Source organism: Leuciscus leuciscus, assembly GCF_965113295.1.
Source record: "Leuciscus leuciscus genome assembly, chromosome: 4".
In the NCBI taxonomy this organism is placed as follows: Eukaryota; Metazoa; Chordata; class Actinopteri; order Cypriniformes; family Leuciscidae; genus Leuciscus; species Leuciscus leuciscus.
In genome coordinates, this window is record NC_138728.1 from 10,392,908 (window position 1) to 10,420,433 (window position 27,526).

The window sequence follows — 27,526 nt, forward strand, 5'->3', positions numbered from 1 at the left end:
CACACACAAGCTCTCTGACTGACCGTCAGACAAACAAAGCGATCGTGTTATTTCGAATTCAGACTCCAAAAGCGGACGTGCTAAGTGACTCCTGACAGCCCATTTGTTTTGGGCCTCTCACTAAAGAGATTATCAGAGGCAAATACCATCAGTGAAGGGGGTTTGCGGAGATAAATGAAGGTATTTGTTTAATACAGACTTACTTTATGCAGCTGCCAAGTTCTATAATGAAATGGAGAGGGGGTTTAGAGCAGTGGAGCTGGATAAGAGACAGATTCAGTGTATGAAAATCATCCAAACGCTAAAAATGGAAGATGATTTAGGCATGTCGCCCACATTGGGGGGGTTTGTTTAAAATCCTTTTGAGTGATTCATTATCAACAGAGAAAAACACAGTAGTTGTTCAACTAATTAACCTGCGTGTGGGTGAATTTGTGTCTGTATGCTTATTGAGTGCCTGTCTACCTGGAATTTATGGAAACAATTTCATGATATCTTATCACATCGGCATGTGTTGCCGAAATGCCTTTGGAAAACTTTGATGGATTTATGCTATGTAGTGTAGAACAGTTCGCATCAGAAGAAAGAGAAGAAACTCTTGTCAGTTGCAAATCTTACACAGACCTTTATTGTTCTTAATAGTTGATTTTTACACCACATACTGTACATACAGGCCACCACATACTGTACATACAGGCCACCACAGTCCCTCTCAATATCGTACATCCAATCTTCTTGTTTACAAACTTTTATAGACATTACATTTTCATAACATTCTTTAACCTTCTTTAACAGTTCATTTTCTTAAACATACTTTTCATCTTTCCTTCTCAAAACAACATCTTGGCTTTTTACCAGTGTATCAAACCGTCTACTTCATGAAGACACTACAAAATAAAAATGACAGCAAACCCATGGTCCATGGATGGTTGCTAATATAGAGTAGCGCCAATCATCAAGTCCACCTAGTCGTATCCAACTCTATTCCAAAGTTTCCTTCTAAATATCATATCAACATTTCTCAAGCCCTCATTCAACATTCAAGTTCTATTCTACGCGACTCAGTTCTACGTCAACTTTCTGCTTCGACAAGCATGTACATGCACTGGGCCCTCATGATAATACAGGCAGGACTCAACAAGTAAAGCTCCATGCAAGATGCTACATTGTAATATTCATCCATCATTTTGGGGGGTGGAAAAAAATATGGCTCAGGTTTGATTTTTGCATTTACAAAATATCAAATTTTCCAATTGGAAACTAAAATCATATTGATAGCGAACATAGCATTTTTTCTTGATAAATTATACCATCTGATATAAATATAAAATGGAACTGATAAAATATCCGTTTAATGGGAATGTACTTGTAAGACTTGCCTTCCAGTAGAGCTATGAATCAGACTTTTACAAAGTATTCATTACTTTCATCTCTTTTCTCAGTGGGTATTCTTCCCTTCTAAAAGCTAAACACAGTGCTTTTAATAAAAACAAAAAAGAGCTACAGTAAATATCTTATTGAAGTTTAAAAAAGTATAACTTTAATTACAAAAAAAAAATCAATATTAATAAAATAAACAACAAAAAATGACCACACTAACAGTAAACAAGACTAGATGCGTGATCTTGCGCTTTCACACAAATCAACATGGTTATTTAAAGTGTGAGGGATGTCTTCAATCTTCAATCCCTTGAGATTCACACAATCGCCTCACAAATACTGTCTTTCTGGTACTGGTGTGGCCCACGTGGACCTAGGAGGGTTTTTGGGGGAGGGATTTGGTAATAATAGCTGCCATTGTGGACAGTAACACAAAAAACACTGCTGTAGAAACAGTCTTTACACACACATAAATACAAGTCCTCCGCATGGTGCCACTCCATCTAAGTCTTTACACCATGGTCTCCTTCCTCTTTCCCAGCGAGCAGAGTGAACGCTTGTCCTTTTTAGATTTGCGAGGCAGGAAGGGGCCGGAAATCGAAGATGATGAAGAGGACGAGGAAGAGGACGAGGAGAGGGTGGAGGTTGCAGAGGGAGTGGGGCTGGGGGGCTCCTCGGAGCTGGGGGAGGAAGGGGCGGAAACTGCGGCCCGCGGACAGTTCTCATCCATCTCTTCCATATGGATGATGGCGGAGACTGTAGACGAGCGCCGTTTGGCACAAATGTCGGTACTGGCTGGGGTGGACATGGATTCATTCTCAGGGAGCGGTGAATCTTTCTGGGTTGACATGGCGCTGCGGAGGCAGTTGAGCCACTGTTGCTTGTGGAAGATGTCATTGACCTGCAGTGTGTGGGACTGACCCTGAGATGAGTCCTGGAAGCGCACCCGGAAGATGTTCTTGGCTATTGGGGGGGGGGAAGAGAGACTCAAATGAGCAAAAGTAATGGAATAATAAAGGAAATGATGTGATCAGCCTGACACTGAGAGGCATTAACCTTACCTTTATCTGCATTACTAAAGGCCCCTCGGAATGAGCCACCCATGCGAACGTCTCCGTCCTGCAGGTCTTCCAATACGAGATCCTGCACCGGGATTGGCTGACGGTACACTTGGAAACAATGCCGGTCATTCCGTGTCACAGGCCGGGTCAAGATCAGAACCTCCGTGAACAGAAAAACATGCAACTTCTAAGGAGAAGAATGGAGGAGAAAAGAAGGCAAAGGAAAAAGAGAGGTCTGGTTATTGACATGTTGGACTGATTTGCAAGTATTAACCGTTTTCTCCCCTGGCACTCTCAAAGATTCCCCTATCATTGTGTCATGTGTTTGAGAGATAAAGGGAGCCAATTCCTTCCCTATGATGGCCTTATTTGGAATATGGTGTCTTTGGTGTTTATATTTCCAGAAAATGAAAGACAGAAATGATTTGCCCCCCGCGGTTCAGGCTGTTATGGGTGTGTTTGTGTGAAAGACAAACTCACCGTGCCACTTTTGTTGCGAAGTTCACCATGGCAAAGCAGGCTTTTGCACTGCTCTATGCGTGGGTCTTTCTGTCTATCATCCAAATATTCCAGCTTATCGATATAGTATTGACATTCTGACTCTCCTTTCTTCATGTTGATGTCAGCCAACACAGCCTGAATAATGCTTATCTGGAAAAGAGAAACAAAGGCAGCATTAACACCAAATGTCACTTAAACGACTCAATTTGAAAGCCTACAGTTGCTAGATGTGTGTTTGTACTTACCGCCTGCTCAAGGCTTGCTGTGTCTGGATGGTCTGATGGTGTGTGTCTTAAAATCTCTTTCAGAAGAAGGGGGTATTTGACCAATCGTGAACGAGGGATGTCCAAGAAGCTCCACAAGTCTAGTTTCCTGCTGAAAGGTGACTCAAGGCAGCGCTGTAAGAAGTCCTGAACTCTTGGGTCTTGTTTCTTCTGGTCAAGCAAGGCTTTTGCGGCTAACTGGTTACTGCAATAATCCCTGTACGCATTTAACCCGGGCAACTGTGGAGGAAAGCGGGAGTTAGTCTTAACACTCTTACAATGCTCAACAATTCATGTGCATTTCATATTAATATAATGACAGCAAAAAGATGCTTACCCAGTTCACAACAATCTTGCCGATCTGTCCCACTGTGCCATCTCGGCCTGTGGCCTTCGCCAACTGAGCGAGAAGATCTGATTGGGTAAAGAATAAGTTAGCACTACTTGTCGCTATCATTTATGCTAAAATAAGATGTCCGGTTAAGATATCTACCTTCATGAAGAGGAATATAAGCATCCAAGTCTCCAAAGATGGCTGTCAGCTCCTCCTCAGACATGATAGAAAGTTTCAGCATGGGATCATGGTACGCCTGGACACACAAATGAAAAATTTTTTTGTAAATAATAGCTACAGCCTCTAATTTTAAAGAGAGAGACATTTTTGGCTATAAATGGAGGAAGGAAGCCAGCCAATATGTCTAACTCTGAAAGCACAGCCAAGAACTTATTTGGTCTATTTGCTTTAAATGTTCCAACCAAAAATCGAAATGTACAAACCTTTCGGGCTAACTTGAGGTCTTCAATCAGGTCCTGTTCTCCTCGAGACAGCTCAAAAATTGCCTGGAGAGACAGTAAACAAAATGGTCACATTCAAAACGAAGAAGATAGTTCAGGTATTTTAGTCAAGTCCCTACATATCAATCAGATTCTCTCCTTGGTGGGAAATATTTGAGGGGCTCACAGTTTGCTGTAATGTCTGATTACTAAGTCTAGTTGTGAATGAGAGGTGGAGGCTTTGTGCGTCAGACCAGCCAGTCTATGTTAGCACTGTACGTCTGACTCTGAGACTGCAAAATACAGCCAGACTCTCTCCGCTCCATTCCATTGCGTGTTAAGAACACACGCCAAAAAAAACACAGCCAGAATGAGAGTGGTAGAGCGATGGAGAATAAAAACAGAGGGAGAAAAGGAACAGGGCACTTTCCAAGCCCCAGGCCCTTTGGGTTTCATAAGTCTCACTGGCCTGATTCAGTAGCGTCTGGCAGGGAGACTAAGAGTGGATTTAATAGTCTAGGTTTTACAGTGCTGTCTGGATTCCGTAGTTCCGTCTGTACTCACCTCTTGTCTCTTAATCTCTTTGGTGGAAAAGGTTCCTTTCTGGTGGACGTCCAGAGTCTCGGACCAGAGCGTGCTGTTGCGGCGTTTGGGTGGTGTGGGAGCTGCGGCTTTGCTGCAAGGCTTCTGCTGGGGCACGCCCGGAGACCGCCCATCACCCCGGAACGAGGCCTGGAGGGTCTGGCCGAAGCGTCGGACGGCCCCATTCTTCGCGGGAGAGATGAGGTTCGCCAGCGAGGTCACTCGGCCAAGAGGCCTCACACGCTTGGTACAGGGTTCCTATGAGACACATGGATGAAAATAAACGTTAAAACTTAATCACCCCCTACGGACCACAACAGATTCCTTAGTGCTTCATTAAATGCACAACTGCCAATACAAGAAGGCTAAAGTTGAGACCACAAGTTGCCGCCTCACTTAAATAGAGGCTATCGTATAATTCACAGGATAAACTCCTCACTGGTGCGGTTATGAAGGGGTCATCTGCAGGTCAGGTTGATTGGTGTTTCCTGGGCGACAGACAGCTAGGCGGAAGTTCCAACCTCTTGAGTTAGCAGCTGTTATGCCCATCAAGTGAGATTAACCCTCTCAGCAAAAAATTCTCTCTCTCTCTCTCTCAATATATATACACACACATACACGCATACAAACACGAACAAAACCCTCTCTGACTGCAGCCCTGGACACCCAGGGTTCAAGAGGCATGACTGGAATGTAGGAGACTCCAGTCAGCTGTCCCACGCTGATGACCCACGCACACATTCGACATCATGGCCCAACTATAGCAAACAGGTCTCCAAATCAGAGCACTTAATAGATACATTTGCTCTTTCAAGGGGGAGTTTGACAACATTGGTTGTGTGTATTTATTTGGGTCAGAGGGACCACCATGGTAAGTTACGGATTTGACCCAGGCCTTGTAAACAGGCAGCACTCTACCCCCTCTTCTCTTTCCTTTCTTCCATTAAGAGCTGTTTATGGTTTCGTGTTGAGGCAGGCCCTGTAGCCCTCGCGTGAGAGATACAGGCGCACCTGAACCCCCTGGATGAGGGGGAGGTGAGCACTCTCAAACCCTACATCCATAATGACTGGGCCTCCAGCCAACCTCAACAGACCTGAGAGGAGGGGGGATCAAAGCAAAACAGATCTGAGACGTTGATCCTACACTCACTCGAGAGATCTGACTGAAAAAAACTTCTACCGTTCCTGGAACAATGTGAGCTTTGTCGTCAAAAAGTGTTTGTGTCTTTCCAGCGGCAGGGACAAAAAGCACTATGTACTTGGCACTTTTTAAAATGCACATTTCAATAGATTTTCCAGTGCTGGATGGTTTTCCAGCTGCTGAAAGTATATTAAAAGGGATGTGTTGTTCTCATCTTGGCAAAGTGAAACCACACCATTCCACTGAATGGCGGAGACAGCTGCCGAGCAGATCTACGACTTCACTTAAGTGGGAACTGCAACTGTGGCCCAAGCCCAACTGAACTTGGCCGCACAGTTCTGCCCGCCTGTCCTTCTTCCGCTGTAACATATCATGCAAATAAACATGAAGACCACATCTGAACCTTCTCCAACGGTGGCCAAAAACACAAGATGTTGGGAGACAGACTGCATACTCTGCGTTCTAACTAAACACTAAATTCAAAAGACCACAGCAGTACCTGTGTGAGCGATTAGTGGCTTTACGCAAATAATCAGAGCGTTGCTGCTGCCCATTGTGCTCTTCCTGCTGTTTGGGGAATCCCTGCAATAACAAACACTTTTGTTCTCTCTTTTCTTAAAATTACAGATCATCGTGTGGAAAAAGCAACATGTAGACAGACAGATAGACTGATAGTGTGGCTATTTCAGGTTGTGTGGACTTTTTAGGGACCCCCCTGGAGAGTTGGAATGGGAGAACATAGCAGGAGGAAGCCTCCCCCACAGGAACTAAAGTTTAGACCACTGCTGTGTAAAATTTTGTTTGTTTAGCTAAACTTTGGAGACAAAATTGTCACTAGAAGCTAAATGTGATAAAATCTCCCTTTGGGGATGATTTACCTCAAAGGTAAAAAATGTAATAAAAAAAATTAGGTTTCCTTTTTAAGAGTACGGTTTTAAGGAGTCTTAAAACATTATAATTAGCTGTACATAAAAACAATGGAATTCTATGGTATTGTTTCTGTTCTTTCTTCAAAATCCCTCTGATGGACGGATTAGATTATTTAAATCCTTACTGGCAAGCCATACAAATAAAATGTATTGTTTGATTACCTGGCATAGGTAATGCATGTGATTTATTGGAGGGAACCAAATAAACTATTGTTGTGACTAAAGTAAAGTCCCTCAGCTTTGAGCCACAACTTCCTAAAAATGTCCTGATTCATTCATAATTTGCTACTTCTGCTTTAGCCTTCCCGACAACTCAACCCTTTCTGTGGCCACTTCCGAATCAGAGTTGAAACCGCAAATAGGTCTAGCAGTCTGCTGAAGAGAAGTAAGATTATAGCCTCTTTCTGGGTCTTGAATACATTTCTAAATGCTCAGAGCATGGCTCAAGCATACCTGGGCTACAGAATGTGACTGCTTTCAGACATCTAGAATGCTCTTAAATCTTTGCATGCTCACACCTTCAAAAAAAAAAAAAAAAAGCCCTGAAGGGTCCCTCAAACCATTAGTAAAGATGTGAAACTTCTGCTCAGTTGTACGACCAAACACACAGACTTTAAACGTCCTGTATGCATATTTAGCCACCACAATGGGCAAGACAATTTAATTTTTTTTTTACAACTGTTCAAATGTAATCCAGTAATTCAATGACTACTTTAGTTGACCTTTAGCCTCATTGATTTGCAGAGCACTCACTCACTCAGCTCCTGCCCCACCAAACACACACTCTTGAGAAACACACCTGTGGTTTTTACTCCTTTAAAGGCCAGTGTGCGTACAAGATAACAACAGGGCAAGGTTCTGACTTGGCTGATAAAGAAAGTGTAGAAACTCAAACATGCTTTTATCAAGCAAAACAAAGAGCAAAAGAAACAACAGGGCAGCATTTGTGATTAATTTGTCTTTTGGTCTCACCTCTAGTTCTTTGTAAATCTGGTTCTGATAGTCTATCTTCTGTAAAGTCCGTTTGATAGGTACCACACAAGGTTCATCGTAAGCCACCATTTCTTTCAATAAAATCCACTGGTTGGTTTCTGTTATTTCCAAGGGTTGGCAATAATCCACAAGTGATTCTTAAATAAAAACGTGATGTAACATGAGGTCTAAAAACCTCAACGTCCCCCCCAACTCGTGATTGTCCGCCTAAGCGGAGCTTTCTAACTTCTAAACACACTCTTGGTGTGTGTGCTCTAACTTTGTTCTAGGGATGTGAGAGGTAGGGAGTGCTTATATACAGAGTTTTAAAAGGGCGGAGTCACTATAAACTCACCAATGGCAAGAGGAAAGAGTTGGGGGTATGCAAATTACTCTGAACAGACAAAGTCTGAGAAACCTGACTCTCTGCTACCTCACATCAACAAAGCTAAAATTTGCCTTCTAGATACTATGTTTCTACATTTCAGTAGTGTCAATGTTACTGTCCATAAAATTCTGCCTTTAAAATATTATGACTTAAACTGTAATTTTTTAAGTATTAAAGTAATTTTGGACCTCAAAACAAACAAATAAACCAACTAAAAAATTAAGTATTAAAGTAATTTTGGACCTCAAAACAAACAAATAAACCAACTAAAACCTCACAGATTCCCCAGTTTGCAGTACAAGTTTCAAGATGAAATGGGAATAAGTTTTTTTTGCTAATAGAAACAGACTTGCTTTCACTATGCAATGTGGATTGGTTTATGTATGTCTTTGAGTTGCATGAAGGGTGTAAAGTACAGGCATATTTGCTTTGAGATCTGCCTAATGAAGACCTGGATCGTTATCACCCACTCATCAGCAGGGGAGGGGGATGATCAATTACAATATCAATCAGGGCTGAGGGGGTCACACTTGTGGCTATCTGTGTATTGGAGGTGTGTGGGAAGGTCTGATGGGTCTCAAAGTTTCAGCGGTCCAAACCAGAAACTGGCCCAGACCACGCCGTAAACACATCCTGCTTAACAAAAGCTGCTTTTCTCAGTCTATTTTTCTCAGCGTATGCAAAACCGCACACCCGTTGATCTCCACATTTGTGTGACCAAGGAATATGGTTCACTACAGACCCAAAACTTTTACTGCTACCTTCCCACACGGTCAGCAGTGGTAATAACTTTAGCTACGCAAATGGACTAGCATGATGTGTCAGTGGGTTTTAATAGAGATTTGTGTGAAAATGTGTGAAAGCATTGGGGTGCGCGTGTTAAGCAAATGGAGATGAACGATGTGCAGACTCTAAGCTTACCCTCCTGTGTCAATACAAGAGTGTGAAACAGGACATGCATTAGTGTGTTTGGATCAGGACACTTTCCACTCAGTGGACGAGTCAAACGGAAGCAGTTATTTGCTAATGAGGCTTACATTTAGTTAACACTTTTTTCTAATATTCAAAACATTACTCGATAACTATGTTCATAACAAATCTGTGTCTATCTCCAAAAAGTGAAGAGATTGAACAAAGATATAATTTTAACAATGTAATATTTATTAAATGAATTAAATAAATTGTTTAATTATGACTAATCAGTACTGCACCACAACAGTTGTGCACAAAAAATGAACATATGTATAGTTGAAAGTTGAATATCAGTATGAGTGAAGTCAATAATAGGGTTCCTTCGTTACTCATCCCATGGGGAGACACTTTCATACTGTTCTCGGTGTGTTTTGATGAGAGGTGTGGCAGCCATATTGCATGAAAGCGCGGCTCGGCCTGCACCCCCTGCGGGCTAACACCTCGACATCTGGGTGTGAAGCACAAACACAGCACTCCTCCTTTAGTGCTAAACACCATCACACAAGAGTGACTCACTTATGTGGGCCGTGTGTGAGCATGCCTGACGGGGAAATCTGATAAACCTCAGATGAATAGGCAGCAACCGGAAAGGTGTGCAGTGGATCATAGTGCTGCCCCCTGGTGGATAATTCAATGGCACTGCAGCCTGGGTGACTTGTTCTTTGAAAGCTTCCAATTTCTCATCAGTGGAGGAGGAAATTTTATCTGTAAAGGTATCAAAATTCATCCACTATAACAAAGGTGTGGTTACAAGACAAGCCTGTAGATGCCCGTTACGTCTGAGTGTGTAGGTGTATACACATGAACACCAACTGTTTTACGCTGGAATCACTATCATTTACTGTTATCACTTCATGCCCCCTTCTTCATTCATCCTGTGTTCTTATTCATCTTTTTCTTTACGAAATATAATCATCCATGATGGTTTCCTACAGGATTCTGAGAGACTTGGTCCCTCTATGCCCCATCCCCTCCGGAAATACATTTTTGTACATTTAAGTTAAATGCATCTGGTGCACTTTGAGAGTTCAAAATTAAGAGCCTCAAACCCAACAGAGTATAAAATCTTTGACTTGTACCTGGACTTTATTGTGGACTCTCTTGTCAAACCTCTTTTTTTAGTTGTGATGTAGTTTAAATCTATATTTGGTGTTTTATGAAGCCAAACAATAAGAATATTATAATAGAAGTATTTAAGAATATTAATAAAATAATAAAGAAGTATTTTATTTAAAACAAATGCATGGAAATGGAATAAAATAAGTATATTATTTTACTTTACAGTAGGGAAATTACAATACTTTTGTCCTAATTTCTTCAATTGAAAGAAACCCTTTAGCTTTTATTTTGGAGGAAAACGGTATGTTATACAGTACGCTACAGTAAATGTTTTCATATTATAAAGTAATACATTTGTTGACTGTTGCATTAGTGGAGAACAGCAGTGTGTTTGCCGTCGAGGCTGAGAGGATGCTAACATTAGTACCTCAAGCGGTTAAAACAATGTGACAAAAGTACACGCAAACCAGAACCAAATGTTTAATGTCACGATTACCATCTATTTTCATTACTTTTATATCCAACTGGTCACTTTTATGCATTTGTTATGCAGTCAAGTTTAAAGCTAGTGACGTGAAAAAGCAAACTATATTGTCATGCAGCTGACAGAAACATAAATCAGAAATGCATTTTTTTTTGTCACTGTAATACATATTTTGTTATTTTGATTAGATAATAGTGTTCTAAAATAGAAGCACTTTACAATAGGAGTCCATTTCTAACATTAACTTAGGTTAATAAAAGTATTGTTCATTGTATCATTTACTAATACATTTTTGCTTTTTAAAGTTTCACCTAACATTAGCTAATACACATTCACTAACATGAGTGATCAAGGTGTAATTCTTTTTTATATTTAAAAAGTACAGTACATTTTCATGGTTCAGTACTGTTTTTCAACTTTTGTAATAAAGTCCAGCACTATTTTATGTTATGTTTGTTTTTATTCAGTATCCATTTAAAAAACTATGGGTTGATTTAATCTGTTATCGGCCAGCGAGGGCCAACCCAGTTATCGTTATAATCCACTATCGGTCGACCTCTAATATTAAACTCACAGCACATGCCGAGATGGAGGTAGCTGCATTCACTGTGAACTGAGCTGCTCTAAAACACAGTATATGCTAAACTAAAAAGTCTTGTAGTATCAAAGTTTGATGATGATGATTGCATCCTTTCTGAAGCAAGAAAGCACCAGTCTCCTTTGTAATTGCATAGAAAAGAGCAAACTACATTCATCAAAACATCTTTTTGTGTTCCGTTTGGAACTATGCATGGGTGATATACCAGTAGACACGATTAACCGGTAGAAATTTGTCAACTGGTAGAGATTTTGGACTATCGTCTCTATCACGGTTACACATTCAAATGATGTTGCAGTGCTGTGCCGTCACGAAACCTTCCCATTTGCATGCACTTTAAAACCTTTTTAAACCATTGAAGCGCAATTAGCAGCACTAGCATTAGCAGCAAAAGAGCTAATTTCTGTATATGCGCCGAATGTCTGAGATTATTTCTGAGCGCTGTGTTTTGACAGTTCTTTTTGCCACCTAATTGATTTTGAACGGTCAAATGTGTCTTAATGGGCCATGAGACGGGACCCCAAATTTGGGCTACCGGTACCATTTTGAGGGATTACATTTCTTTTTGATTTTCATGAAGGTACACATCTCTAGTGTTGGAAAATGTGTGATAGCATCCGATCCATGGTAGCTTTCATGAGAAATCAACACTTATATCATCCTATCTCAAGGTAAGGTGTTCAGTGACTACAAGAGAGAAAAATGCTTCTATAATCCAAACGGTTGTTCTCTTCTTTTGCAGAGTGTAGGATCTTGAAGACCATCAATAACAGAACCAAAATTCAGTGGCTTTTCAGAAATTGAGTAGGTAATCACCTGTCCATCATTATAATTTGCTGTGTATTCTTAAAAAAAACGAGCTCTACCAGATCGATTAGGTGAATGGTTGTATTTTTCTGGAACCCGATGTGATAGAGACTTGTGGTTTTTTTTTTGCATTGGAAGATGCAGTGTCGGGGCTTTAAAATGATGTGTCAACCACCTTTCTAGGCCTCTGGGGCGCTGAGAAACTTTGAGTTGAAAATCGTTTTTAAAAAATCATTCTATTGAACAACAGTTTATGGTGATATGGCTGTTTTGTTTTGTGTTTTGATCCCATGCTTTTTCTGATTTGGACTTTTTCACGGAATTCTACTTGAGAATTTTGTGCAAGTACTTTTCTGGAGGTGTGATAATCAAATGTTTTATGCTGTTTCAGGCTTAGTGGTGGTGCTATCCACTTCAACATGGAAAAGGATGTTTCCTCAATACCTCATTAATAAAGCAACAATGTGGCAAATCTCTGGCATTAGACAGACATTATCATAAAATGCCACCAAGTCAAATTTCATTTATCCTTTTTCTTGACATATGTTTGAAAATCGTCCTCCGTAACCAAAAACTACCTTGAATCTAATGCTATCACACATTTTTCAAATACAGGGTCATATACCTACACAAAAATCACCATGCGGTTTAATCCCTCAAAATGGTACCGATCAACCCTCTGTCTCACGGCCTATAATGCTTGTCTTAGCGAGTATCCTCGTAAACAGTAATTTGTCTTAAGTGAACGTAAACGGTCGAGAAAAAGCGCATGTGTATCAGTATATTAGATCAGTGCATACGTTCTTAAAGTGAAAGCAGTGACAGCAAAGTGTTCTTAAAGTTAATCAAACAACAAAAGATAAAGAGAAACTGCTCCTGACTGAATCACTTTTGTAACTTTAATAAGAAAAAAATGTATTTACACTGAAGACTATGCAGTTTTTATTTTTATTTTATACATTTAAATTACTTTATACAATTCATGTAGCCTAGTATTTCTTATTTAGTGCTTGAATTTTTCAGGCAGGTCCATTTCATGTGTGTCTTTTGTTACATTTTAGTTTTGTCCTATTGCTTGTAATTAGTTTATTTGTTCTTTTTTTTATTACTTGTCTTCAGAGTGATATCATCATAACCTTATTTAAAGCAAAAATAACTATGCTGTGATGTATATCATTATGGTGAAATAAAATTACTCGAATAGTGATATGAGATTTTGGTCATATCACCCAACCCATGTTCCTGAGAACAGTCAGTTGGCAACATCCTCTTATTAAATGAAGAAACTGAAAGAAAAAGTCATGAGACCAACATACAGATAATATCTAAACTTAAGTTATAATGTGACTTGCAGAAAAACCTATTTTGCACAATAACCAATGTCAACATTTTGACCACTATAGTGGTTTCACTGAATGTGTGGAACCATAATTTTACATACATCTACTTTTTTTTCTTTTTTTGTTTCTTTGGCATGCCACCAAAACACCATCTGCAGAAAAACAGATAAAAGGCACAAACATCCTGATGTTTCTCAAATATATTCAACTCTGATTGAGTCAATGCACCCTCAACAAAGATGGTTGCCACCAAACAGAGCAGGTAACTAATAACACACCCCTCTGACCAGACACACAACACAGTCAGGACGCATACCACACACGCGTACAGCCTCTTTCTCACAGACTTGAACAATATATCGCATTCGCAATCTGGTCTAAAGTGTTTGGTCATTCTTCTAGCTAAATTAGTCAATCCATAGAGAAAGAACTGTAACCATGTAAAGGCAACATTATGACACTTCTCAGCATAATTGTGCAAATTCTGTAGTTACGTTATGCAGAATATGAAAAGGAAGGCAAATCTCAATTTGACAGTCTCAGGATGACAATGTAATTTCATCAGAACATGGCCCTAAAGGGAAAGCATGGGGCAATAAAAGGGGTACCATCATTAGGACAGGTACAAAGCCCACACCTCCCCCAACACGCATTCTCAAAGATGTGCTGTGGGGAAGGGAGTTGGGAACTTTTGTTTACTGCACTGTCTAGCGAAACAAGTTCACTCAATAGAATAGTTTGGGGCAGAATGGACAAGTGACTGAAACATTTCATAAATGTGATCTGAAGAAATTGAGGCTTAATTCCTCAATGTTTTCGGTCACACTTTAGGGTCCAATTCTCACTATACTAGTTAGAAAGGTATAGTTTAGACATTGGTAGGATTAAGGGATGTAGAATAAGGTCATGCAGAGTAATAGTGAGCTAATAGCAGGCTAATAGTGAGAATTGAACCCTAAACTAATGTGTTACCACGTTTTCGTTAGTGAAACGCATAATATATTTTGATGAACTGTTTTTGTCCATACAATGAAAGTTACAAAGTCCAAAATAATGCTATTGTACACCGATACACTGATGTACTGATAAATTTCATCAATGTTGTCTTGTGTTCCTTTGTCTATATATATATATATATATATATATATATATATATATATATATATATATATATATATATATATATATCTCCATCATTTAAAATCTATGATGATACATTTTGTTTTTGTGTAATAACCTTGCCCAATCTTTTTTTCCATTGCTCAAGGCATAAAGGCTTTTGGTGAATCAGAGCTCTCTTATCTTGTTGGTGCAAGACTGATAAGTCATTTCAGTTATATTGTTCGCCTGTCTGTCAAAAACAGAGGATTTGGGTGTGCTCAGTACGACCTTTTACTAAACTGAAAAAACATTTTCAGTTGCTATGGATGCATATTAAGTCAACTTCCATTTCAGATGGAAAAAAATATGAAAATAAACCAGAGAGGAGTCAAGATCAGCGGGGAGTCAAATTACAAAAATAATCTGTTTATACAGGAGCACGTCTCAATTAAGCCCTTGCTGAAATGAGGATAATTACTGACAGTAATCATGGAAAGTTTACGGTTATGGAGGAATGACCTTTTGGATTATCAGAGGAAAGATTTTCGAAGATTAAATTCCACAAGTTGAAGGTTAAAAGGCTTTGAATACTGCCACAACAAATGATTTAATCTAGGATTACTGTGAAAAATGGCTTTGATTTGGCTGACAAATACAACAGAGGGGGACAGTTTTTTTTCTTGATGTTGTTATGAGACTTTAATGTTGTTTTGAGTCATGCAGACTGACTTCAGGAAATGATTTAAAAAGCAAGACCTCTTGATTTGTGTATTTTGATAAATCCGTTGTGCTATATCTGGCCTTGCAGAGCCAATTTTGATTTGCTGGTTTTCTTACCTTGAAGTCAAAGCTGCAGAGACTGACTGCGTCCGCATCGTCCTTCTCTCTGCGCTTGCGTTTCTGCAAAAAGAAAACAGTCTATTAGAATCTGTAGCACAATACACATCTAAACTAAAAGGGACACTTACAAAAAAGTAAACTTTCTGGCTTTGAGAGAGGAACCAAGGAAGACATTCTTTTGTCAACTTTTCCAAACTTTTCTTTTGGTTTCCTTGAGAGTATGCAAAGTGCTGCCCTGAAAGTTGGTATTATTATGGGTTACAATGGCTCCTAAGGAGGTCCAGTCAGATTCAGGAAGGACATCATTATCCCTAAGGCCTTTTAGCACCTGTGTGTGGGAGTCGGGGGCTGGTGGGGCATCTGGCTAGTGAAAATTCTACCTGTGGAGTGTGTGTGCAGGGTGTGAAGGGGTTGTAAACATTTCTGCAGCACTGCAATGGCCACCGAGAGCCCTCAGGGTCTCTGTTATTGGCCTGTGTTCTCTTTACTGGACTTTTCCCAAAAGAAACCACTTCACGAAACTGTTCAAGGCAGTCCGTTTAAGTGGCTGAATTATAGCATAATGAACCTCCCAAGAAGACATCAGTCCTTCCATGTAACTAGGCCCACATGGAATATGCAAAATTGTATTTTCTGTCATAGCGACACAACATTGTTTTGTCAAATAATACCGTAATAATGATTCAATTTATAATAATAATTTATTTTTATCATAATACTTTATCATCATTATTTATGTAATAGGCAAATATATGAATATTAAACTCACAACTTGAGGGCAGGAGATTGAATTTGAATGCATGTAAATCTTGACTGATCAACCCATTGAGAGTGAGTTCTGAATCCATCACAAGTATGCTACGCATTTAAAAACGTGTGGTAGTTTTAACTCAAATGTGGCCATAATCTGCTTTATACCATTATAAGCAACACTGGCAACAGGGCCAGTTTGTAAGTCAATTAGGGTTTTGTTTGAGACCAGTATCAATTGAAAAGCCACTATTCTTGATGTCGCTGCCACTAACAGAAGTAATGTCTTGATGAGCCTATTGTTTTCTTATAGGGTGAAAGCATATTTAAAGTCGCGTGATCAAAACCAAACACTGCAGCCAGCTCACCTCGAGTTTCATTGAAGCAATGAGTAGATTAGGCTAATTTAACATCAGGCCCATTCACAGCAAACACACAAACAATAAATGACAAGCTATCATTTAGCAAATCCCCATTCATAGACGATAGGGGATAATTAATCAAGACCCTGATTGGAGGGTTTTAGAATTCAGTAATGATTGCTGGCCAATCAGATGCTGAGCTTCTGAGTGAATCACAGGTGTTTGGTTTTGAACGTTTTAATGGATAACACGGATAAGCGGCTACTTTTGTGTTATCTGAACGTGGAGAAAAGCTAATGGTCTGTAAGTTTACGATAGTGGTGTGTGATATTGATGTATGATATTTGTGAAATATTTTCTGGGATTTTGTCAATAACAATAATTAGACGATACTTTGCCGAGTATGTTATTGTGCAGGTACCATGGCAGGTTTAGCACTGCAGTCCTGACTCTTGACACTGACTCCTAAAGTTTTTTTTATATTCTTCATATTCTGTGCAGTAGGTTAGTTTGCAGCAGAGACAGAAATACATTTTGACAGAAATTGATTTTTACCTTTTATGGGTATTTTTACCTTTATTCAGCTGTGACTTTGTTGAAACAGAGCAAAAACAGTCAATACTGTGTCTAAAATGTAAGTCACTTGATATTAACTCTTTCCCCGCCAGCGTTTTTGAAAAAAGTTGCCACCCACCAGCAGCATTTTTGATCATTTTCACAAACGTTTCTTGGCCCCTACAATATTTAATAGTTTGAATATCTGAACATGTATTTTGTCAAAAGGAAGAACAGCCCTTCTGCTTTTAAACAAACAATGTTTTGTTTTTTTTTGCAACATTTTGGGCAAACATTTTTTTTTGTCAAAGACTACATCTGGATCAGATTCAGAACGATGATCAAAACATCGAAGGAGTAGACACAATAGACTTCATGAAAAATTGTGTAACAAAAAAATTACTATGTCTGAGACGGATTTCTTGAAGTCATCAGCACATGTTGGCACAACGTGCAGTCAAAATGAAATCCGGGAGTATCACAGCTCTGCAGGCCGCTTCCCGCATAATCCATCTGTTGTTGCACCATCACGGACACCCTGCGGCCATGTAGACGGCCTTAACTAGAAGAACTACTTCCACATTAATGACAAAGACTCTCTGCTTTCATGTTCCAGGGGTTTGAGCAGGAATAAAAGGAGGGAGGAATACTTTTACCTCTGCAGGGTTTTGAAGGTGAGATAATGGTGCTTGAGCTGGAAGCCTAATGAGGCCCATGTGCCCCCTAGATGAGCTAATGTGTGTGTATTCATAAAAAAATACATATCAAAGGAACGTTTTGGCATGTGATAAAGCAGTCTCCCCCCCCCCCATTTTCCTACAGATGAGAGATGGATTGCATATCACTTGGCCTTCATAAACTTTGGAATGCTCTAAACGGGCTCTACTCTGTGTTCAATCACAAACTACTTTGTATTTACTGCTTAACTGATTCAGTGGGAATGAGGGCTATGTTGGGTTCAGTTTGATGGAAATTTGGACGCTTGGGAATTTATCAGTGGCAATTTGTGCATCCGCAGAACCAGAGGCACTTGATGCCATGTGAGGATTAAGATGTCATCAGTTGACGACAACGTGATGGTTGAGTGGAAAACAATATCTGCCAAAATTTTCATAAAGGGCAAGGGGAAAGTACACTTGCGCAAAAGAAAAGGATGGAAAGTTGAACAAAAATGACCTTTTGGGTTCAGTTTTACAAGAGTTTTTGAGGCATGAAAACTGATGAACCGTAGCAAAGCACCATTAATGGGGCTACAGCATTCACGTCACTTAAAATACAAAAGCATCTGTTGTGTATATTCCAAGTAAACACATTGGAATATTGAAATTTTCATCTCAAATATGTGAGAAGAGCAAGACCAGAGTGATACAATATACAAAACAAAGTTTTATATTAAACTTTATATTTAGGTGTCTTTTAACTTATGTATTTACATCAAAAATCAATTGTTAGGTGCAGTGTACTAGTGTTTTATTGCAAAACACTTTTGCTGCTTAAGGAGTAATACGGGTAAAATACAGATTTTGTGGTAAAGTTAGGTTTAAGGTTGGGTTTAGGTACTACTAATACAAAGTAGTTACATTCTTAATATAAAGCGAGTCCAAACTTTTTACAAAAGAAACCAAGAATAAATGCCAAAATTGTTTAATTTAATATACCACCTTTCCTACTTGGGAAATACTGTAAATAAGTGTGAATTTACCAAAACAATCCTGTCATGTCTAATTTGCTTGTGCTATTAAAAGTATAACATTGTTAAAAAAAAACAGCCAAGAAGATTCTATTCTATTCTTTGTGGAGAGGGCAATCCTATAATGCACTACAATGAGCCGAATAGTGAAACAATTAATCCAAAGATGGTGGACGAATCAAGAGAAATGCTAGTTAGTAATTCATTCAGTATTGAAAAGTATCAATAAAGTATTGGTAATGGTATCTAATTAAATGTACTATTTCAGCCAAATAGGCTGCAACTAATGATTCTTTTGATAATCAATTAATCTACAGATTTAACTACTTTTTTTAGCTGTTTTCACTGTTTTTTAATCATTACATCCTGCCCAATGTTGTATAAGAATTAGTGTTATAACATTAACATGTTAATGTCAAACTTTATTGGAATCAACTAAGAGTCAAGTCTGTCTTGTGATTCGTGGGAGATGCCGTTTTAAATCACTCATTCAGTTGAATTCACAAATATGAATGTCAAACTACTCACCAGCGTGAAGTCCCACTGGGGTCCAGGTGTCAGGAAGGTGAAAGAACTTCCTCGTCTCAAAGATGGCCTACAGCAAGAAAAACAAAAGAAAAATAAGATTATCAAAACAATTACACTTAAAAAGCCATTTGAAATAAAAAATGTAATCCCCTCTTCATACAGAAAACCAGACAAATACAAAGCATCCAACCAGACCCAGACCTCTGGTTGTGCAGTAATGACATAGAACGTGCAGCCAAACCTTGTAGATCTATTAGTATGCCTGTAACCCAACAGTGTGCCCATAAGAAAAGCCCATAAATGTAAAGACACATCCTGTACGTACCACACACCAAGCCTGGTGTAGCTCTGTCTCCCGTGACACTGCATCATCGTCTGCAGAACTGATACAGAGAGAGCGTCACTAAGCCCCGATCTCTCGAACTCACACTAAAACACTCAGTTTCTGTTATCTTTCAACCACGTGCCCTCTCCTTTAGTCTCTATCCTTCATGTCCTCTTTTACTCACAAATGCTCTGCCCCTCATTGTTAACTGGGCCCTTATTTGGGGATTGGTAACAACTGTCTCAGCGAGGTCATGTTTGCAAAGATACCCAGGGTTCCTTTTTCAGAAGAGCTGCTGCTTTTTTCAGCTATGATAATGGGACAGCCCCGCCGAATCTTTTCTAAAAAGCCTGTGATAAATTGTTGTAATTTTAGCAACGTTGAAACAGACAAAGGAATTATCCTAAATCATGTGTCAGTATGTTAGTCTAAAGAAAAGATCTTTCATAATTCAATGATTCAAAATGTAGTAACTTCCTGTGACTCTCAAATGGCTACTTGCCAAATAAATACACTACTGTTCAAAAAGAGTTTTTAAAAAAAAATGTTTTTGAACATTCTCTTATGATCACCATGGTTTCATTTATTTGATCACAAATACACTAAAATATTATTTCAATTTAAAATAGAATCATTACAATTAATCATTACTCCAGACTTCAGTGTCACGATCATTCAGAAATCATTCTAATATGCGGATTTGGTGCTCAAGAAACATTTCTTATGTTACCAATATGGAAAACATTATTTAATTTTTTTTCCTGATATAGGCCTATTACATCTTTACTCTCACTTTTGATCAATTTAATGTGTCCTTGTTGAGTAAAATTTTTTTTTTTAAATGTACTGACCTTTTGAACGGTACAGTAGTGCAAGTAAATACATTGGAATATTGACATTTTTATCTTAAATATGTAAGAAGAGCTAGACCATGTGATATACAAAACAAGCACAACTACATAGGAAATCGGTTCTCTAGGACAACTGTCAATTATGCACTTTAACTGTCATCAGAGCATTGCAATTGACCAATCAGAATTGTATTAAAGGTCCCATGACATGCTACTTTTTGTAGGCTTTAATATAGGCCTTAGTGGTCCCTAGTACTGTATCTGAAATCTCTTTCCAAAAATTCAGCCTCGGTGCAGAATTATAGCCACTACAAGCCAGTCCCAGAATGAGCTTCCTTCAGACAGGCCGTTTCGGTGTCTATAGCTTTAAATACTAATGAGGAGGAGAAAGGCAGCGCAAGGTGGAGGGTGGGTGTGGCCTTGACCATCTTGCGCAACGGTAACGTGGCGTGCATGTTTACGTTGGATATAGCAATGGCACGAAGACACGCAGTCTTTCAAGCATTTCAGTTTGACCCAGAATCTGATCCAGATGGAGAAGCAACAGATGAAGAAGTTGCAACTCAGCGGCTCCAGCAAGACGTTTCCGAATGGTTAGTTTAAAATATTATGTCTGGATACGGTACTTTATTCGGATGGTTTACAGTTATTATCATGTAGCTAACTAACCTACTGTTGCCTTTTCACGAGAGATCTGTAACGTCTGTATTTCTTATTACAATTACATCAAGCTCTGCGATCTTGAAATGCGGATATCGCGCGCACCATATAACCAACAGGAAAACGGTTATCCAAATAACAAAGACGTGTACAACACTCGCGTTAAAGTGTGTGTATTCACACACATAAACTGCATAGCTAATGTTACAGCCACATTCTACGTGTAAAATCTAGGTAACCATAAACAGTAAAGCAACACACTTATATATCATTAGTTGACTTACTTGTCCGAGGTGTGTAGCTGAGCCAAAGAGAGTGATCCAGACTTTAGTTTCAGACGTTCAGCGAGCCCAGCTCTGTATTGACCCTTCGGTGTTCATTTGTACATCCAATTATTGAGCAATTGTTATGCTTCGCTCGCTCAAAAGCCATGATATCTCTTGTGGACAAACTAAAATCGCGCGCACGCGCGTTCCTACTTCCTAGCGCATTTTCTCATGGGCGGAAAATATTCTCTGGGCGGGCAAAGCAGAGACAGGGGAGGTAACATTTCCTCCTTATGACGTCATAAGGAGGAGATTCAAGATCAGCGCGTATGAGCCTCCATTTTCTCAAAGGCAGAGAAAGATAGCAAAAGCTCGATTTACACCGATTTAAATTTTTTGAAACTTGGGGACCATATACAGGCTAGGGGAACTCATATTAATGTTAAAAAACCTCAGAAAGTGAAAATTTCATGTCATGGGACCTTTAAACTGAATACATTTTGTTTTGATCTAAAGATTTAATAATATTTCAAAAAATAAGTTAATAATATTTAAGTTAATGTGCAGTGAAGTTGCCTTGGAGGCTGACAGACCATAACTCATCCTCATGCATTAATTTTTAGATAACAGATATGGGGGTGTATTATATTAAAGTGTTTATTAAGTGTGGGCAAACTTCATTTTGTTCCCCATTGTTTTTAGTGATGATTCATTGTGATATGAAGACAACTGTCATCTGGTTGCGATCCTGGTAGAGGTGTAGGCATGTGTATGTTTCAGCAAACTCCTCTTATTTGGTCTGATGTGGTTTCTTCAGGCATCCCCCATCTTTCTATACAACTACGTCAGTTGTCTAATATTTCAGTCACTTGGGAATGAGTGCAGGTGGCATATGAAAGCAAAGGTAATTAGAGTAAAATAAATCTAAAGAATGTAAGTGTGAAGCGAGAGAAGCTGGTTCTCAAGGAAATACTCGTTCATATAGTTTTGGTTCTGATCCTTTGTAAAGCGACATTGGGTATTGGAAAGTCGCTATATAAAAAAATAAAAAAATTATTATTATTAAATGTGACTTATTTAACTTAATTGAATATTGTGTGATGGTGTATTGTACAGGAGGATGTTTCAAAACAACCATGCAATGTAAGAAAAGCAGTGAGCAGAATATTAAGAGGCTGGGCGATCCTCGGTGTGAGATTATCTGACCAGACAGAGTGCAATGCATGTTAACAGAGTACAGAATCTATATCAGTGTCCACTAGAAAAAGACTCTACTGTGGGTGGTCTTGGCTGCTAAAGACAACAGGAGCCTAAATCTGTAGGTCAAATGACGCTGCCAATCCCATGATGGAGTGTCCTCCATTCCACGCAGACCTGATGAGGAATAGACCATAGCGAGTAGAGACGGCATATAAGTTAAACGGATACAACAACAACAAAAAACACTGTACTTATAGGAAAGTACATACTTGGGTGTGCAGTAAAGTAACATGCCAATATTGGGACATGCTGTGAAGTCATACAATTCATACCACACAACCTCTTGTCACGCACTGTTTGTGCTTGCATGTAAAACAGCTAAATTAATTGCCTTAATTCACAATTTCCAGATCCATATATTTAAAAATAGAATTACAGGGCTCAATGCTAAGAATTTGTTTCTACTGATCAGTAGATAAACAGTACTTTTCAGATTTCCAGGTACAGAAATTGAATAATCAAATGTAAAATAACACTGCATAGTCTTCACTGTAAAAATTTTATACAGATTAATCCATATTAAAGTTACAAAAGTTATTCAGTCAAGAGCAGTGTTAACATTAAAAACACGGACAGCAGCAGGTTTATTAGGCTGCTGTCACTTTAAGACCTCAACGGATTCCATATTTACTGTTAGACGTGCGTTTTATTTCTCAGCTTTTCCTTCACTATGTCTTATAACAGACTGATTATGAGGATACTCGCCAATACGGATATTTTGACATAATTGTGTGACTGTCCGTTCAAGTGCAAGACGACATGAAAGAGAACTCAATTCAATATGTGCACGCTGTCTGAGAGGCGGCTTTCTGGATGTGTGTTGCGCACAGAACTTCTCACACAGAGAGTACCGAATTGAGTTCTCTTTTGTGCCTTCTTGCACTTGAATTTTTATATTTTATATTTATATTAAAACACGTGCAAATGCTAAACTTTTGTGACGATGCAGCACTAGCCTGATCGGGCAAGTGACAGTTCAGTCGACTGTCCTGAGCGCTTCTTACGCTGGCCCGGGCCATCGGGCAGTGCTTATATATTATTGTCCTAAATATTGATTGATCACAGTATTTGGTTTACATACAAATGCTGAGAAGACTGAATTCCTCAAATGAACAAATTGTCTTTTTTTAAAGAAAAAATGTGATCTGAATAGTTGTGGTAAAGGCTGTAAGGCAGAACAAAACACACCCGCCATGACCTGTAGCTATATTGTGTAAAATGCCTTATGCAGTGGTTCCCAAGCCTGTTCCTGGAAGCCCTCAACACACTCTCAATAATCAAATACCTTATTCTATTCAACTCTTCAGCTCAATAGCAGAGACTCCAAGGCCTGAAACAGGTGTATCCGATAAGGGAGACATCCAAAAATCTGTGCTGTTTGGGAGCTTCAGGAACTGAGTAGGGATCCTGTGAGTGCGCATTGCTTCTAAAACATGTCTGGAATGCCGAGGTGTTGTGTGAAACGCTGGACATTGGCATGACAAACACGGAACAAATAGTGCACACACCCCATGGTTACATCAACACACACACCACTCTAACACACATAGGTAATGTAACAGAATCACAAATACACCAAAAATGAGGCTTGCCCTGTTTTAAGAACTTCGAAAGAACATTACATTACTATTACTTTCGAGTGTCAGCTGATCCGACACGAGTGTGGGAACATGTAAGATGGAACTTGGTCTATTCACAAGGTGACGTCATTGATACGCTGGCAATTTAGATTATTTGATGCGAGTAGGAATTTATATAAACATAACTACACTTCCTGCATGCTTTTATTCAGAATTTTGGCGGTCATAAGTAGTCACAGTGTACTATACAATCCAATAGTTTTAAGGGAATGGCCAACATTGGTTTCAGGTGTTTTTTTTCCTTCTGTCAGTGAAAAAGAAAGCCCACAGACGTTAAGGTGGGAAAACACTTGAAAGGACTCCGGTTAAGATAAGTAGGTTTGGTTTCACCATGCTTTACGTAGCAAACAAAGGAGAGGCCTTGGAGGAATGATATGTCACTTACTCATCGAGATCATTCTAATACGGCTTCAAAAGCTCTCTTTGTTGTGGTTTTCACTGTCAAATATGAGACATCATATATAACAAACCTGTGAAAAGGGCTTGAGTGTCAAAACGGCTCGGAGAAAAGATAATCTGAAATTGGATAACGGTTGCCTTAAACACCCACGACATCCCACTATGTGTGAAACAGTGACGTCTTGCTCTTATCTCAGCTATATCGGTTTTTTCAATGCGTATGAAATGAAGTAAGATATTGTTGACTAATTCCTTGGGGATTACTGGGAGAGAGAGAGAAAAAAACAAGGCCAAAAACAAGACATTTAATAAAGGTCTGTTCCACTTTTCTGTGACATAACACCACATCAAAACCTATGGTGGGCTTTTCAGGTCATGAGCTTTTCTCTTTTTTTTGCTCATAATTCATATATAATAAGGCAAGTATTACTAAATCAATTAATTATGGCAAAAATCATTATTAACAGTGTAACACTTAATTCAACAATATTGTTTCTTTGATTGCACTGACACTACTGAATGAGAACTGAACTGAGCTGGACAGTGACATCACTGTTTTCAGCAGAACTGCTTTACAGATTAAATGAACTCATTTATAATTGATGGTCTTAACAACGGAACTGACTCAACATTGAACAGACTTCAGCTGAACAATGACAATATTTTCTTTTAGAGCTGCTGTACAGCCGAAATGAACTGTTTGCATCATTGAATCATTTTCACTGTATCAACGTTTCACTGTAAAGCAGGGGCTATATGAAAGAATTCTCGTGCATTAACCGCTTTTTGTATTGCCAATGTGTAACCAGCTTAAAAAAACGAGACCTTCCCTGACTTCCAAGGTTGCCTATGAAAGTCAGTAGACGGATTTTTATGTGAAGGACTCAGGACGGTTTCACTAAGAAAATCCAAAGGATGTGATGTTTACACGCATTCCCGAGAGCCTCTCTACCGTTCAATAACACATGAAATGAATGCTTATACAATGTTCAGGATAATGCCGAAAGAGCTATTTAGGATGATACTGAAAGAGTTCATGTCAATGTGTCATGCAAAGAAAAGAGATTAAATCAAACGCATAGCCAGATCTATATAGTCTATAATCTCAAGCATTCTTTATATTCAAACTATCTGTTGACATGATGCAGGTGAACTGCAGAGCGGGTGCAAACATATCCACAACGTTATGATCAGATGCTTTCTTTACTGCTGTTTTATATTTATATTACCGCTGTCATTTTTATTTTATTATTGAGGAAAGAGCGCAGCACATATTTAATCAACTTAACATCGCTCTCAGCAGCATCTGGATGTTTGTTAACAAAGTATCGCTGCAAAGGTATTTCAAGGCTGCACGTCATGTAATCTGCATCTGTAAGGCATATTTGGACTTTCTGCGCGAGGGCGCCCTTCAGTAATGCTCACACCACCTTATTTTGGCAAAAAATATGAAAAAATAATACTTCACAAGAGGCTCATATTTCATATTAAAGACATTTTAATATGAACAAAAAAAGGGGTATGCTGGATTGATAATGCGACAATAATAATTGTATGTTGATTATCATGTTTTCATAACCACCCTGGCAACTAGGCTACATAGCAACATTCTAAAAGCCATTTAGAACATCATATCCTCCAAATACTAATGCCTTTGCATCATCGTGGCAAGTAGTGCTCACATTTTCCAAAAAATGTTAAATGATAATTTCCATGCCATTTAGTTTTTTTTTTTTTAGGAGGCAATTTGGGTCACAAAGACTTGTTCCAATCAGTCAAAACGCATGAGAGAAAGAAATCGGACCCTTTGCCAAAATAAACTCTTGTTATTTTAGTCTGTGATAAAAGCAAATTTTGATGCTTTCCATCCCCGTCTGCTTTCTCAGGGTTTGTGAAATATATTGTATATATTTGGCATGATCTATTTATACAGAGAACCTTGGACACATTATCAGTTGTCCTCAATATAATGTCGGTAAAATTGCCATGCACCAGGATTTGACAGTCATTCATTCATTTGAACCTTTTAATCAAATATAGGCTGGCTATTGAAAAAAATATCTTTGGATACTATTAAAGTTGCAGAGTATTATTTTTTTTTACTTTTATATTGTGTTATCAAATTATTTTATTGTTGGGCTTGCTTGGATCTACTTGTATGCTTGTAAACATTGTAAACAAAGTAAAATTGTAGTTATACAATATTGTTATACAACTGTATTGTAGTTATACAGTTATACAACTAAGTTAGTCAATTGCATTACACAGCCGATCAAGTGATGTCAATTGACCGCGCCCGTGAGGAGGACTGAAAATACTGCCGCCGCCTTTATCTACCAATCTTAAAATAGAGTGCGCTTTAAAAAATATCTATTAGGAGGGTTGAGCTGTATTTCTAATGTAGTGGCTTGAATATCGCTCTTATTTTGTTCGACATGAGCGCCACCGTGTGTTAGGATAAAACATTGCAGTAATATAGCTCTCCTGCTGTCATGCTTTGTTTTTGTGTGTCGACTTATTGCGGAAGTTTTTCCCACTTTGAAAACACAACAAACTCATTGATCTATATTCACCCGTTCAGTCGTATATTAAAGGATAACTCCTTAGATATTGTTTATAATGCATAGATAAAACAGTTTAAATGCATTACAATCGGCTAAGTTACAGTTCTCTATAACCACATTCATTACAGTTCGCACAATTGCACAGTGGGATAATTTGCAAAGGAATAAGTTACGCAGAACACAATAGTGCGAAATATAAAGTAATAATGAATAACAAGAACAACAAAGTATCTAATATGATCCTGACCGTTTGAAATTGCGCTCCGGGGACGCGTCCATATCCACCATCGACGCTTTTCTCTTGTTCCTCTTCGGTCTTTCGTTCACCGGCTCAGTCATCGCCACTGGAGATCCGTCGGTTTCCTCCATTTGAAATAATAAGTTGACCTGGAATACGCTACTGTAAATTGTATATACAAAACGTAATACAATCAAAATGAGTTAATTCGAGGGGTGAATAGAAAGGGGGAAGGAAGTGATAATC

At 38.8% G+C, this 27,526-nt stretch overlaps 1 protein-coding gene across 3 annotated transcripts; it reads right to left on the bottom strand.

The window, feature by feature from the left end:
- Nucleotides 1-598: 598 nt before the first annotated feature.
- On the bottom strand, nt 599-27,526 carry net1 (neuroepithelial cell transforming 1). 3 transcript variants are annotated; one of them, XM_082166595.1, is made up of 11 exons: nt 27,290-27,526; nt 19,078-19,144; nt 15,190-15,252; nt 4,544-4,819; nt 3,983-4,045; nt 3,699-3,795; nt 3,543-3,619; nt 3,188-3,445; nt 2,922-3,092; nt 2,442-2,628; nt 599-2,343 (listed from the first exon to the last, which is right to left on the bottom strand). In XM_082166595.1, exons 1-11 carry the CDS (start codon nt 27,409-27,411, stop codon nt 1,892-1,894), a joined length of 1,833 nt encoding a protein of 610 aa, XP_082022721.1. In that variant the 5' UTR covers nt 27,412-27,526; the 3' UTR covers nt 599-1,891. The 3 variants fall into 3 exon arrangements, with proteins under 3 accessions (XP_082022721.1, XP_082022722.1, XP_082022723.1); XM_082166596.1 differs by lacking the exon at nt 27,290-27,526 and adding an exon at nt 19,403-19,460 and having other exon boundaries at nt 812-2,343; XM_082166597.1 differs by lacking the exons at nt 15,190-15,252; nt 19,078-19,144; nt 27,290-27,526 and adding an exon at nt 7,604-7,902 and having other exon boundaries at nt 812-2,343.